Source organism: Prionailurus bengalensis, chromosome D2 (assembly GCF_016509475.1).
Source record: "Prionailurus bengalensis isolate Pbe53 chromosome D2, Fcat_Pben_1.1_paternal_pri, whole genome shotgun sequence".
Classification (NCBI taxonomy): Eukaryota; Metazoa; Chordata; class Mammalia; order Carnivora; family Felidae; genus Prionailurus; species Prionailurus bengalensis.
The window spans coordinates 67,915,944-67,931,551 of record NC_057351.1 but is presented as its reverse complement, the minus strand read 5'-3'; the positions used below and the strand labels follow the sequence as shown (position 1 = coordinate 67,931,551).

At 35.4% G+C, this 15,608-nt stretch overlaps 1 protein-coding gene across 3 annotated transcripts in view; it reads right to left on the bottom strand.

The window, feature by feature from the left end:
* SHOC2 (SHOC2 leucine rich repeat scaffold protein) overlaps nucleotides 1-15,608 on the bottom strand; it is a 110,883-nt gene that overhangs the window by 53,977 nt on the left and 41,298 nt on the right. For all 3 annotated transcript variants that reach the window (XM_043597499.1, XM_043597500.1, XM_043597498.1), the window contains one exon: nucleotides 4,574-5,518. In XM_043597499.1, coding sequence (XP_043453434.1) covers nucleotides 4,574-5,276 — 703 coding nt within the window. In that variant the 5' untranslated portion in view covers nucleotides 5,277-5,518. The remainder of the gene's footprint in view (nucleotides 1-4,573; nucleotides 5,519-15,608) is intronic.

The following is a 15,608-nucleotide window of genomic DNA, read 5'->3' as shown; positions in this document are numbered from 1 at the left end:
GCCCTAAGTCGAATCCATCCGGGCCAAAAATTAAAAAAAAGAAAAATTTACAAACGCACATCTCCAGGGGAGCCTGGGTGGCTCAGTGGGTTTTAAGCGTCTGACTCTTGGTTTCAGCTCAGGTCTTGATCTCACGATTTCATGAGTTTGAGTCCCACATCAGGCTCTGCGTTGGCAGCGCGGAGCCTGCTTGGGATTCTCTCTCTCCCTCTCTGCCCCTCCCTCGCAGGCGCTGTGTCTCTCTCAAAATAAATAAATAAACTATAAAAACAAAAACATACCTCCAGAATGAAACTCAAGGGAACCAGTAGGAATTACGGGAAGAAGGAGTGATTATTTCCTGTTTTCCCTCTCAAAACAATTTAACTGTCTTGGTGTACAGTGATGAGTCTCTTTTAAGATTATAAATGGTAAAAGAAGGTATGGACAGGAAGGATGGAACACTAAAGTAAAAAGCAATGACTTTTTAATCAGTAAAAGAACGACTAAGTGTTCCACCTATCTACTTAACACAAAAAGAAATTTACTTTATGTGTCCATCCATGCCTTATCACACAAAAAGAAAGGTAAATGAATATTACCAAATGAAGTTTTCTAGGCTACTCTGATATATTTATCTCTGGCTCTTCACATGGTTACATTTACTGTCTGTTTGGTATCCTTTTACTGTTTTCTGCCAGTGTTCACCCGTGTGAATATATATCACTGGTATGAAATCACATGGCATTAATAAAGATGCCATTAATGCTTAAAGAATACTCTATAAAGCAGAGCAGCTTGTATCATCATGACCAAATTCCAAATATATTATTTAAACTAAACAGTAGGGTATATTTCAAAACTTCTAATTTCTCATATTTCTCAAATATATTGCTGAACACAAGCTAGATGGCAAGACTGATAGTATACTCATATAAGAAAAGAATAAGCATGTAATATGCATAATATGAACCCAGTATCTATAATAATGCAAATCTAATTCATAGAAAGAGAAATTTAATAAAACGATAATGACCATGTATTTTGAATTGTAAATTCTCGTTAGGGGTTTCAGCAGTAAGTCAAACTACATGAAAGGTATATAACACTTTAAAAAATGTCAAATTTCCATTTTACTTGTTCTTTCTGCATGGGTCTTAATTTGTAAACAATTTCAAAGGGGTTCAGGATTTTATTTTTTGTAATTAAAAAAGCAGTAAAGCAAGATCTGCATCACAAAAAATACTTCTGTCTTTTTCTTTATAATAAAAGATAGCTTTCAAAAACTAAAAACAAATTCATAGTCATCAAAACTCTGCAAATCAAAACCACAAACGTACCACTTCATACTCATGGAATGGCTATAATAAAAAGAGGATAGCAATGGTGTTGAGGATACAGAGAAACTGGAACTCTCATACACTGTGGTGGGAAAGTAAAAAGGTGCAGCCACTGAGGTAAATAGTCCAGAAGTTCCTCACAAGGTTAAACATAGAGTTACCATATGATTCAGTAATTCCACAGCCAGGTATATAACTCAAGAGAATTGAAAACAAATGTCCACACAAAAACTCGGACACAAGTGTTCACAGTAATTTTATTTGTAACAGTCAGAAAATGGAAACAACCCAAATGTTCAACTGATGAATGGGTAAATGAAATGTGGTATATTAATACAATGGAGCATTATTCAGCAATCAGAAGAAGTACTGATACATGCTACAACCTGGATGAATTCTGAAAACATGCTAAGTAAAAGGGGTCAGTTACCAAAGACCACATACTGTATAACTCCATTTATCTGAAATAACCAGAACAGGCAAATCTATAGAAACAAAATAAATTAGTCTACCTAGGGCTAAGGGGTTTCAAGAAAACAGAAGAGGGGTAACTGCTAAAGTGCACAGAGTTTCTTTTTAGAGTAATAAAAATGTTCTAAAACTGTGATGGTTGCACATGTCTATGAATATACTGAAACCCACTAAACTGTACACTTTAAATGTGTGAATTGTACAGTATGTGAATTGTATCTCCATTAAGCTGCTAACATCCTCCTCCTTCCAACGGAAAAAAAAAAATCTAATAACTGCAGCTATACATAGAATAACCTAGCGTATTCTTTGAAAGTACAGATCCCCTGAACCAGCCAGACCACTAAGTCATCAACTATGAAGTGGGACGCACTTTTCTAGACTAGAGGGGCAGTACAATAAGACTGGTTCAAATCCTGTCAACTTCCTAGCTACATGACTTTCAGTAAATTATGTAATCTCTCTACATTTTCAGGTCCTACTTCAGTACAATGCAGGAAGAAATGCCTATTTCACTGGGTTACTATAAAAACTTAATAAGATAATATATACAAAGTATACTATAGGACATATTGTGCTCAAACAATATTTTATTATGATTGTTATTTTTACTGGGCTTTTATTTTCCTGTTCTTTACAGAACTTCTCCAATATCTGCCCCAAATCCATGCATCTAAGTTAAACCTTATAAATCTTAACTCTTTTCAAGAAATAATAACTTTTCGGGGAGGCTGGGTGGCTCAGTCGGTTCATGTCAGACTCTTCATTTCAGCTCAGGTCATGATCTCAGTTTGTAATATCAGGCCTCGCATCAGGCTCTGCAATAAAACCTTGGGAGCCTGCTTGGGATTCTCTCTCTCTCTCCCTCTGCCCCTCACCCACTCGTACTTTTTCTCTAAATAAATAAATAAGAAATATTAACTTTTGGAGCACCTGGGTGGCTCAGTCAGTTAAGCAGTCAACTCTTGGTTTCAGCTCAGGTCATGGATTTAGGCCCATGTCGGGCTCTACACTGGCAGCACAGAGCCTGCTTAGGATTGTCTCTCTCCTCTCTGCCCCTCTCCTCGAAATAAACAAACATTAAAGAATTTTTTTTAATTTTTAAAAAGAAATATTAACTTTTATCTTTAAAAGCAGTTTATTGTCTATCTGATGCCCTGCCTGGAATAAAATAACATTTATGAAGTTACTATTTTTACAGAAATACAACCATTACAAGAACACAAACTTCAATAACACCACTAATGGTGGGAGGGTGCTCCTTAAACAAATTCCATGGTTATTTTTAAAATTACAAACTTAGGCCTAAAGGTCAAAAGATGAGGCAGACACAAATAACAACCAAATAAAATTTGCCAATTTTTAAAAATACATTCACTTTAATAAAAATGCTATACCTATATGCTAAGAACAAACTGAAGTAAATTTAAAATCCTGTAATTTCTTAAGAAATGTACATTTTTAATTCCCAGGTAAGTTGATAACATCTCTATGGCAAAAAATCCTTAGTAAGACTCTCATGTGAATTAAAGCCAACATTTTCATATAGAGTGTAATACATACACAACACAGTAAGAACACAAACAAGAAATAACATTTTATATCTCTATATAAAAATTTAGCATTTCTTTTGCTAACAGTCTCTAATTCTATTTAAGAATGAAACATATATACTATGGTGAAATTGTGACTAAATCTGGTATGAAATCAAAAGTCAATCAACAACCACATTCCTATCTGAAGACATGAAAATGAATATTTCCATTCAAATTCTGGAGAATATTTTAATATCTCATAAGTGAGTCATATTTTGAAAGTACAGTTCATTGCTTGAGAAAATCTGTCATGGATTTTCTAAATGCATTTAATTAAACCAATTAAATTAAGATTTTAAGTTTCTGGTTAGAGTTAAATGTAGAAGAGCACAATACCTAAAATTTATTCCTTTTTCAAAGTTAAATAAATTTTTAAACACACCCACAGAATATTATATCTCTACAAAGCTGCAGTGTCTAAAGTTTCCTTTGTTACCCACTATAAGAGCAATGCTCAAGCAACAATATATTCAATTCACCTATTTTATTCGGAATAAATGTGCCTTTCATAACAAAGAAACCTTCCCTTAAAAAGTTCCATAATCAACTTTTATGTAATTTTTTAAAATGTTATAAATCAAGCCCAGGTATCTTTATCAATTTTTCAAAATTGGTAAGTCAAGGTTTACTATACTCCGTAACTTAAAAATCAAAATAACTACTTTTACTGACTTGTTTACACATACATATTTCCTATTTTTTATACTACTACCACTCTTTTGCTTTTTTACAAGGCTCTGATATGCCAATCTTTTGTAGCAAATTAGGTAGAAAAGTCAAGTAAAAGTAAACAAACATTTTTCAGATAAAGAAAGGCAAATGAAAGAACTGGAAAATGTAACCCTTAATGAATCTACTGTACTTTTAAAATATTTTAAAAATAGATGGTAACAAGTTAAAACCTCAGGAAATATTTTTTTACTGCTACGTATTCACTTTCTCCAAATGAAAATGAGAGGATAGGTTCATATGAAAAAGGCCCAACTACATCTATACTCTAAGTTTATAAAATAATCTCAAACCATATAATATTGCTAAAACTGAATAATTAAAGTAAAACATAAAGAAGACATTTAGAAATCAGCTGTTTTTAGGTAAGTATCAGATATTTTCTGATATGGAAAAGCACTTGACAAAATTATCTGGCATAACAAATACTACAAATAATAGTAACCCAAGGTCTCTTACCAATTTCAGCAGGTAGTTGTTTGATTTTGTTCTCTCGAATGCTAAGCATGCTGAGTTTTGACAGATTTTTGATGTCCTTTTCCACAGTAGTTATACGATTAAAGCGAAGGTAAAGAGTGGTGAGAGAATCTAGCCTATATACCACTGAAGGAATTTCTCTCAGTTTATTATGCCGTAAATCAAGCATCCGCAGCTTCTTCAAGTTATCAAGAGAGTCAGGCAAACTGGTAAGTGAGTTTTCATTTAGAGCCAGTGTCATGAGATTTACTAGACAGCCCACCTCTGCCGGGAGGGACTGCAATTTGTTGCTATATAAATAAAGTTCTGTTAATTGAGTCAACTCTTTGATTGATGATGGCAATATGTGTATAGACCTCTTGGATAAGTCCAAACGCATTGAATTCTCTTCCCGGCATTTGTTGAGCTCTTTAATCACCTCTGCATTGCTAGATTTTTTTCTAGTCCCAGGTGCTGGATTTGGCCGTTTGATCGTATTGTCAACTGAAAAAGCCACCCCTGGTTGGGCAGCACTGGAGTCCTTCTTTCCATCTTTGGCATCTTTCCCTTTGGTCTTAGGTTCTTTTTCTTTGCTCTCTTTCCCAAAACCTCCAGAGGCTTTTGCCTCCTTTTCTCTTTCCTTGGCTGATGGCACTTTGGGATCTTTCTCTTTAGAGTCTTTTTCTTTTCCTAAACTACTACTCATGGTGACTCAAGCTTGGGCAAAAACTACATGAACTCCTTTGTTTTATTTGCCAACAACAGTCATTGGAATTCAAAGATGAAGAGACAAAGATCCTACACAATCAAAAAAGGTGTTGGCTTGAAGAAGTAATCACCATGGAGTAACAGCCATCTGTTACATGTTAGATCTAAAAGCACTATGCCCATTTCTGATAACTCATTCCAACTGGTAAAATGCTGCTGGTCAACGATTCATTAGAATTCCTGAAATATAATACAGAAAGAATATTAAATTACTTTAGATTATAATTTATATTAAGTAAATGGGCTCTGAAAAACAATCTTACTGAAAATCTGGCCATTTTATGATTTGATGCAGTAATTTTCTATTGAACATTTTGTTATGCAAAATCCACTGAAAAGCTATAAAAATTAATAAGGCAGGTTCTATCTTCAAGGACTTTATAATCTAACAGGAAGAGGTAAGATAAGCGTACAAGTTACTGTAAGTTTGTAAGAACTGAAAATTGGGGGAAATCATAATGTTTGAGTGCTTTCTATGTACAAGCACTACTGTTAAGAAATTTACAAATATTAATACATATAACAGCCCTATGAGATCAACTGTTGTCCCTATTTTATAAATAGGACACAAAGGCACAGAAATATGTTTAAGTAACTAGTTCTGTGATCTTGGAAAAGCAATAGAGCTGAGATTCCAATGTATATATCTATAGCCTGTGTTCCTAATCACTATACTAAAATTGTTCTATCTGCAATTAACTGTCAGACAGCGTTAGGTAACAGGAAGGATTTCAAAGGCCACGATGATAGAATTGGGAACAGTTTCACAAGAGAACAAAATGAGCTAAGTAAAATATGTATGGAGCACAGCGAACAGTTCAGGTAAAAGGTCATGAAGAATGTGTAGTTCAATAACCATTCCAGGTGATTCTAATGCAGGTAGATGCAGGAACCACCTTTGAGAAACAGTAAGAGAGAGCAATCTCCAATGATATCTATATACTAAAACATGTGAGGGGCGCCTGGGTGGCACAGTCGGTTAAGGGTCCGACTTCAGCCAGGTCACAATCTCGCGGTCTGTGAGTTCGAGCCCCGCGTCAGGATCTGGGCTGATGGCTCAGAGCCTGAAGCCTGTTTCCGATTCTGTGTCTCCCTCTCTCTCTGCCCCTCCCCCGTTCATGCTCTGTCTCTCTCTGTCCCAAAAATAAATAAACGTTGAAAAAAAAATTAAAAAAAAAAAACACAAAAAACATGTGAATAGTGACAAGGACTCTTAAGGGTTCTTAAAAATAGAAAAAGTTCACTGGTAAAATGACCAAAACGAGCTACAAAGGCTAAAAACAGGAGTAAAATCTTTGTGAAGGAGGCAGTCCTCCCTCTAAGCATTTTCAAATTTAAAATATAATTTGGGGGTGCCTGGGTGGCTCAGATGGTTAAGCATCTTGATTTTGGCTCAGGTCATGATCTCACTGTGAGACTGAGCCCCACGCTGGCTCTGCATTGACATTGTGGAGCCTGCTTGAGATTCTCTCTTCCCCTCTCTTTGCCCCTCTCTCGCTCATGCTCTCTCTCCTCTCTCAAAATAAATAAATAAACATTAAAAAATAAATACAATTTGTATTTCATGGCTCTTGTTAATTTTATAAGTAACTGGATCTTTATGTGGTAGTAGGGCTTAAAGATTACAGACAAAATGACTAATATCCAATTAGCTTAAGAGGTTAAAAAAGTTAATAAAATTTTATGAAAACACCAATAGTATTTAATAGTCTATGTGCACAGGATCGTGCTAAGAATTTCTATATAAAAGATGTGAGCTCTACGCCACACAAGGTTACAGTTTAATTAGACAGCCAAAACACTCAGCAAATCAGTCCAGGTACATATAATGAAAAGGTAATTTAGGCCAAGAATACTGAATGACCTTAGTTTGCCATAGGAAAGTGAAAAGGTAGAACTTTGCTGAAGCAAAGGGTAAGAGGTGCAGTAATAACCAGAACTGGGTAGAAGACTGATGATCTGTAAATTCCCAGACTAGAGTTTGAATTTATCAGCTTGTAAGATTCTACAATTAAATAAACATGCTATTAGTTGCTAGCACACCAGAAAAGCTATTATCTCCCCCCTACTCACCATCCTTTCAAAACGAGAAAATATTTTGAGCTACAATGGAGACTCGACTAAAAAAAACCTCAGAGGTACGGATTGAGAAACAATGCTGATGAGCCAAAATGAAAGCACATTTATTAAAATGATACAACAAAGAATAATGGAAGATATACACAGATGACAGAATACAGACACTGCTTATTGATTTGTGTATAAGAAACGTATTATGCCAAGTTTCTGGAAATCAAATTTCTATTTAGCAAGATACGTATGTACTGAATTTAAAGTGAGTTGCAGATGGTATTAAAAGATGTTACATATTAAAGAACAAATCTAGCCTCTCAAAAAGTAAAGTTTCTGCTTAATAATCAGATTTAAAAGCATTTTTGTGAGAGTTAAGAATGACACTTTTTTAAACACACACTTGGCATTTTTTAAGATGGAATCCTTGTTCTTCTATTCTGATGTTTCCCAAACTTCCCTAATAACAAAAAATAAAATAAAATAAACCTGGGATATTGGTTTAAAAAAAAAAAAATTCCCAGGGTGCCTGGGTGGCTCAGTTGGTTGAGCATGTGATTCTTGGTTTTGGCTCAGGTCATGATCTCACAGTTCATGGGTTTGTGCCCTGCCCTGGGTTTTGCACTGTCAACACAGAGCCTGGTGAGATATTCTCTCTCTCTCTCTCTCTGAAAATAAATAAATAAATAAACAAACAAACAAACATTAAAAAATAAAATAAAATTCCCAGGTTCTATCCTAAACCACTTAATTGGAATCTTTAAGAAGAATAATCTTGGAAACATGTTTTAAAAAGAAAGGTCTCAGCAAATGCTTATCCACTTTGGAAATACCTGATATAACCAAATCTAAACACCAAACATCAGACCACTGGTATATTAAATACTGTATTCCTTAAATATTATTTTAAAAATGAAAACTGAGGGGGTGCCTCCTGGCTCAGTCAGTAGAGCATTTGCCTCTTGATCTTGGGGTTGTGAGTTCAAGCCCCACTACAGGTATAGAGGTTACTTTAAAAAATTAAAAAAACAAACAACTACATAAATATTTGTATGGTGCATACATGATACTGCTATAAATGTTAAAAATGGTCCCATAAAAATAAACTAAAAATGAAAATTGAGGATGGGGGGGGAGGTCAGGAAAGAAAACTGTATAATGACAAAACAAGTTACTAATAATTTAAAATTTCTACTTAAGTCTGAAAAGAGACTTCCCAAAATATATAAATACCACCACTGTATTTGACATTAATAGTAGAGATACTTGAGCTGTTTAATAGTTTTCCTGCGGGGCGCCTGGGTGGCTCAGTCGGTTGAGCGTCCCGACTTCGGTTCAGGTCACGATCTCGCGGTCCGTGAGTTCGAGCCCCGCGAGCCCCGCGTCAGGCTATGGCCTAATGGCTCAGAGCCTGGAGCGTGCTTCCGATTCTGTGTCTCCCTCTCTCTCTGCCCCTCCCCCGTTCATGCTCTGTCTCTGTCTCAAAAATAAATAAATGTTAAAAAAAAAAAAAAAATAGTTTTCCTGCAATAGTGATGGATTTGAACTGACCCACATGCTCATCCTATAATTCTTATAATGAGATTTACTGGTACATACAATAGTTAAGTCACAGTTCATAAAAATATAACTAGTTACAGAGAACAGAATTTGGACTTTGACATTTCACCATACTGAAAGGAATTAACTAACCAGGCTTGACTATTAACTAAAAAATTTTCATCCAGTAAAAATATAGGTCGTCTAAGAGAACAAATGACTTGACAGCCCAAAGTTGTTATGAGTCTAATCCAGACCTCACTCAAGTGACACTGCTAAATGTTTTTTTGACAAGCAAAAAGTATTGTGAGTACTCTTTCATGGTTCTTGGAAATTAACTATTCAATAGGTTTTTTAAAATCACTTTATAACATAGTGGGAGACAACTACATTTGCACAGAATTTGACTCTTGCACCCACTTATGTAACAGAAAGTGACAGAACCCGTTCTAAAAATGTTTAAAATCTAGTGAAAAAAACATAAAATTGCACCAATTACTAAGCTGACGCTAGCAATGGTGTTTTTATACTGGGATCTTTACCACTCCCAAAGATGCCTTCATTCCCCATCCCATAATACCACGTACAGAGCATCTGACATGAATTTTTTCTCTTACTTCAAATTCTCACAACCACATCAAAGAAGATATTTAAAGTGTCTCTACTTATAACCAAGGTAGATTCCTTGAGTCTATTTTATCATTAGTTCAAAAATGACACCAAATTAGAAACTACCAATGCCATCTGTTAGTAGAGGTCTAAGTTGATGCAATTTTTCTCTGGTATATAGCTATGTTCCAAATAATGAAAATTATTTTTTTAATGGTTAATTTTTTTAATGTTTATTTATTTTGTAGAGAGCGAGAGAAAGAGACAGAGCATGGGTGGAGGAAGGGCAGAGACAGAGGGAGACACAGAATCTGAACCAGGCTCCAGGCTCTGAGTTGTCAGCACAGAGCCCCATGTAGGACTCGAACCCACGAACCATGAGATTATGACCCAAACTGAAGTCGGACATTTAACCAACCGAACCACCCAGGCACCCTCAAATTATGAAAACTCTTAACTTCAAATCCCTAAGTAGAAGAGTTCCTCTATTTCCAATTTATAGACAAGAAAATTGAGGCACTGAAGTCAGATACTTGGTAAGTAAGGAAAAATTCAAAACCAGGTCTGCCTGACTCTAACTAAGCCCATGTATGTTCTTTTCACTATACCATGGTGTATTTCAAAGATAACTGTCCAGATCATCATTGTAGGAGGATGCTGATTACAATGCTTTAGGCCTCCAATACCTTCTAAGTCAGGGATCAGCAAATTTTTCCTGTAATGGGCCACATATTAATTTTTTTAGGTTTTGTGGGCCAGATGTTCTGTTACAGATACTCAATTCCATCATGAAACACCTATAGCACAAAAACACCTGTAGACAGTATGTAAATGACTAGGTATGGCTACATTTCAATAAAAGTTTACCAAAGGAGGCTTCATACTAAATTTGGCCCTCAGGCGATAGTTTTCCAAGTCATACTTTCTGATTAAAAAAAAAAAGAAAAAATTTTAACATTTATTCATTTTTGAGAGGCAGAGCCTAAGTGGGGGTGGGGCAGAGGGAAAGGGAGACACAGAATCTGAAACAGCCTCCAGGCTCTGAGCTGTCAGCACAGAGCATGACACAGGGGCTCAAACTCAGGAACCGTGAGATCATGACCTGAGCAGAAGTCAGGTGCTTAACCGACTGAGCCACCCAAGTGCCCCCACACTTTCTGATTTTAAATCATTCCTTTCAGGAATGCAAACTGAATGCAAGAAGTAAAAAACAAACAAACAAAAACACTTTTCCTTGTTCTTATATTCACATTACTTTTAGCAATTTCTAAAATAGCTACAATTTCCTAAAATCTAGGGGAAGGAGGACTGGAGGGGAGACAGAAGTGAGAAAGCACCAGCCTAGTAAGATCTATTCTTGGTATAAGACTATAATGATAATCATCAAATGTAATAAATATTTTTAAAAAACACATCAATAAGGCCACATATACTAAATATATTCCTTAGTCTGTCTTACCATAAATGTGGATGTGCAAGTTTTACAATACCGCATATTGAATTACAATGAATAGGACTTCTGGTTCCAAACAAGATGAAGTAAACCCCTCTGACTCCATTCCTCCCTTGAATTATAATGTAAAACTCTGGTTAAAATACATAAAGCAACTAGCAGAAGATTCTGAAAGGTACAAAAATGAAGGTACAGTGGCTAGGGACCCTGGATGAAGGATAACCTGGTAATACATTCTATGTTTTTTTGTTTTTGTTTCCTACATATCCTGGCAGTAGAAAAGCCAAAATTCAAAAACACCAATAGGCACCTACCAAAAAAAAAAAAAAAAAAAAAAAAAAAAAGTCTAAGAAAAGTCCTCTCTCTCTAGTCAAAGGACTATGAGGAGAATGAAAAGACAAGCTACAGTCTGGGAGAAAATATATCTGGCATACATAAAGAACTCCTTTAAATAATAAAAAAGCAATCAATCCAATTAGAAAAGGGGTGAAAGACTTATAGAGACACTCCCCAAAAAAAACACATGCAAAAATGTTCTACATCATTAGTCATTAGGGAAATGCAAATATAACTACATGCCTATTAGAAGAGCAAAAATAAAAAATATGAATGATACCAAGTGCTGGTGAAAATGTGGAGAAACTGGATCTATCACTTATTGCTGATGAGAATGTAAACTGACAGCCACTCTGGAAAACAATGTGGCAGTTTCTCATAAACATACATTATACAACCCAGCAACTGCACCTGTAGGTATTTACCCTAGAGAAATGAAAACTTATATTCACACAAAAACCTGTATACAAACGTTCATAGCACCTTTATTTATAAATGCTCCAAAAGTGGAAACAACCCAAATGTTTTTCATCTGGTGAAATGATAAACTGTGGTACATCCATACAATGGAACACTGTTCAACAATAAAAAGGATCAAACTATCCATGCACACAACAACTGGGATGGATCTCAAGAGCATTATGCTGAGTGAAACAGTATCAAAAGTTAGCATGTGTGATTCTGTAGGATTCTGTTCATGGACTATTTTTAAATGGCAAAAGTGTAACGATGGAGAGCAAATCCAGTGGTTGCTATGGCTTAGGGCTGGGTGAAAGTAGAACTATAAAGGGGTAGCAAGAGGGAAATTCTTTGAAGTGATGAAACAGTTGTGTACTTTGACTGTTATGGTAGCAGTTATAAGAATTTGTACAAGTTTTCAAATTTCATAGGACTATCAGAGTGCCTGGGTGGCTCAATGGGTTAAGTATCCACTCTTGTTTGATGTTGGTTCAGGTCATGATCTTAAGTACAGAGCCTGCTTGGGATTCTCTCCCCACCCCTCTCTGCCCCTTCCCTGCTTGTGCTCACTTGCTCTCAAAATAAGTTTAAAAAAATTTCACTGGACAATCAACGTCCACCCTCCAAAAAAAAAGACTGCATGGAAAAACTGGTGAAATCTCAGACTGCAGTTTACTTAATAATATTGTACCAGTGTCAATTTACTGATTTTGATAATTGTACTACAGTTGTATGTCATTATTGGTGGAAAATAAATGCAGAGTATTTATTTCTCTTCATTTCTCAGAGAAGGGGAACTCTGTACATTTTTATAGATTCTATCAATCTAAAATTATTTCAAAAGAAAAATGTAAACAAAATACAGTGGTCAATACAACTCTACCATATATAAATTATAAAAAAGCATAGAGGTTTTTTTTTTTTAATTGAACTTTTAAAAACCTCATTTTTGAAAAAAAGATGATGAAAATAATTTTTTTTTTCCAGGATAGAGGTGGGGGGGGGGGGGGTAAGAGAGAATCTTAAGCAGCCTCCACACTCAGCACAGAGCCCAATGTGGGACTCAATTCCATGACCCTGGGATCATGACGTGAGCCAAAATCAAGAGACTGATGCTCAACCAACTGAGCCACCCAGGTGCCCCGAAAATTAAAAAAAAAAAAAAAAAAAAAATTAAACAAATGAATGATAATTCAAATTGGCTGGGGAAAGATTTTTCTCAATCTTGTTCAATATCAGATAAAAAAATATACCCATTTACAGATATCATTCAATTTGGGAAGGCACATATTCCATCAACATTACCAGGAAAGAAAAGATTCTTTTATGTACAAATACATTTAAATACACTTTAGTTAATATAATTATCATTCATAAAATAATGGTGGGTAAATCAGGAACATTCTAAGAATACATTTGTCTTCTAGATAAAAGATAACTAGAATATTACACATCAAAATACTCAGTAACTCCAGTCTTAGTTATTTTCATATCGAACAAAAACTGACCTTTTAGTTAAAAAAAAAAAAAAAATTAAATGGGAATGGAATGAGGAAAAATATCTGCAGTGCTGTCGTGGATGCTACCATAAGCCTGAGGTATAGCTTGCCGATATCCAGCTAAGTAGTGTTGTGCAAATGTCACACCAGTACTCTTAGAATTTGAGGGTCAGATTAAAAGGACAGTTCCAGTAGTTTCTTTCCTTGAAAATAAACGATTTCATTATTTTGTAATTCATCTGATTAAAATTTAAACACAAGTAACATAACTGACATGTATCATAGAATTGAAGGTGAACATTACCCTGGAAAAATAAAAGGTAAATGAGTTATAACTATATTGGGCCCAAGAGGAAGGGAACTAGAGACTATTCTGGAGCACAATTCTGGCAATATGTAAAGAAGCAATGCACAGAAATTTTATTTACTCAGGCATTTTATAAATAACATGTGTATAGAAGATGAATACTAGTAAGACATACATAAACAGTTTCTAACTGACAGTCCAAGGAAGACTTCAAGCAAAAGAAATATAATTACATCATGTAAGCATTTAACAAAGTATTTATTGCACTCCTCTGTGTGCTAGGCATCATGCTAAGTGATAAATAAAACAGACATGGTTCCTGCCCTCAAAGTGCTTACAGTCAAGTAGAAAAAAGACACAAAAAAGCATTCCATAAAGAGAAAATAAGATGTAATGGCTGAGATATGCAAGAACATTATGAGGCAGAGGAACTAAATGGAGGCTAAGGTTTTACTATCTGAGATCAGACTGTACTTAAGAACACAAGATCACGCAGGATTTTGTAGCTATAATTGAGCACAGATTTTCTTCTAAACCACTCAATGATTTTAAGAGAGTAACATGATCTGTTTTTAATCTCTCACAGTACTGTATAGAGAATGGATTTTGAGGCAAAGAGTAGAAGCAGGAGACCAATTAGAAGACCACTGCAGTAACGAGGTGGGACTTGATCTTATATTAAAATATTATGCAACAGATGGAAAGTGGGTACATTCAAGAAATGTTTAGTAAGAAAAATTAACAAACTTAGTAATATATTCTATATGGACAGAGAGGCTGAAGAAGGGAATCCTGGAACTAAGAGGTTTGAGACAAAAACAAATTTGGGAGTTATCAGCATATTGCTAGTTTATAAGACCATAAACACTGCCAAAAGCAGGGCAGTGGGGAAGGGGAGTTCAGGACTAGACTCAGGACATCTGTAACAAACACCATGACCCTAGACAACTACAGAATTTACAGATAAGGTAGAGAAGGTTCCTTCCTGGGGACAAAGGATGGGCTAGAGTGCTAGGAAGCAAAATCAAAACAATATGGTATCCTGATTATAACAAGTATTAACAAGGATATGGAAAAACTGGAACCCTAACTCTGCTACTGGGATTGCAAAAGTTTTCCCAATTTGGAAAACAGTTTGGTATTCTATGAACACGAATAAACTCTTCCAATGTCAAAGGAGACCTATGAAATAAACTATCATAGTGTACTTATGATTATATTCTCTCAATGCACTTCAATACCTGCCATGTGAATATTATTCACATGGTCCATTATATCTAATGTTATTTATCTCAGTGTTACAGCAATATAGTTCACCTGCACAGCCACCACGATAAAAAATACTCATGTCTTTACGTTAAAAGGTACATAGTACATAAATCTAAAAATTAAAAGGTAAACAATGCACACACTTTCTTGGGAAAGGAATTATCAGTCATATTTATACCATCAATACCAAAACTAGAAAAACCTGTGAGATCATCTAGTACAACCCCATCATCCTCACAACCCCCACTCAGTCACCAAGCACCTATGAGTCAGGTACTATACTCTATCTGGGGCTAAAAAAAACCCAATCAAACAAAAACCAATATTTTTGTCTTCAGTGATCTCACAAAGAGAGGGAAACAAGCAAGTTATAAAACTTTAGGAAAGATAATATGAGAGCACAAAGATGAAGGGGTGGGGGGGGGGGAGTACTGTGATGAGGCTACAGTTGAGTCCTCAAAGTTGAAGAGGGGTTCACAAATTCATTCTGTGGGGATGGGCAGATATTGTGTGCGCAGTTTGAAATGCCATGAGAAAATTATCCAGACTGGGAACCATAAGCAGTTTTTCTACACTGGAGTTTAGGCCCCAAAATAAGGTTGGAAATCAAGACTGTCTAATCTTGAAAGGCTAAGTATTCAAACTTAGTAATTTGGACTTTATTCTGCAGCACTACAATTTTCAAACTCTACGCTCTAAACCCTAATATTCTAGAAGAATACTTTCAGG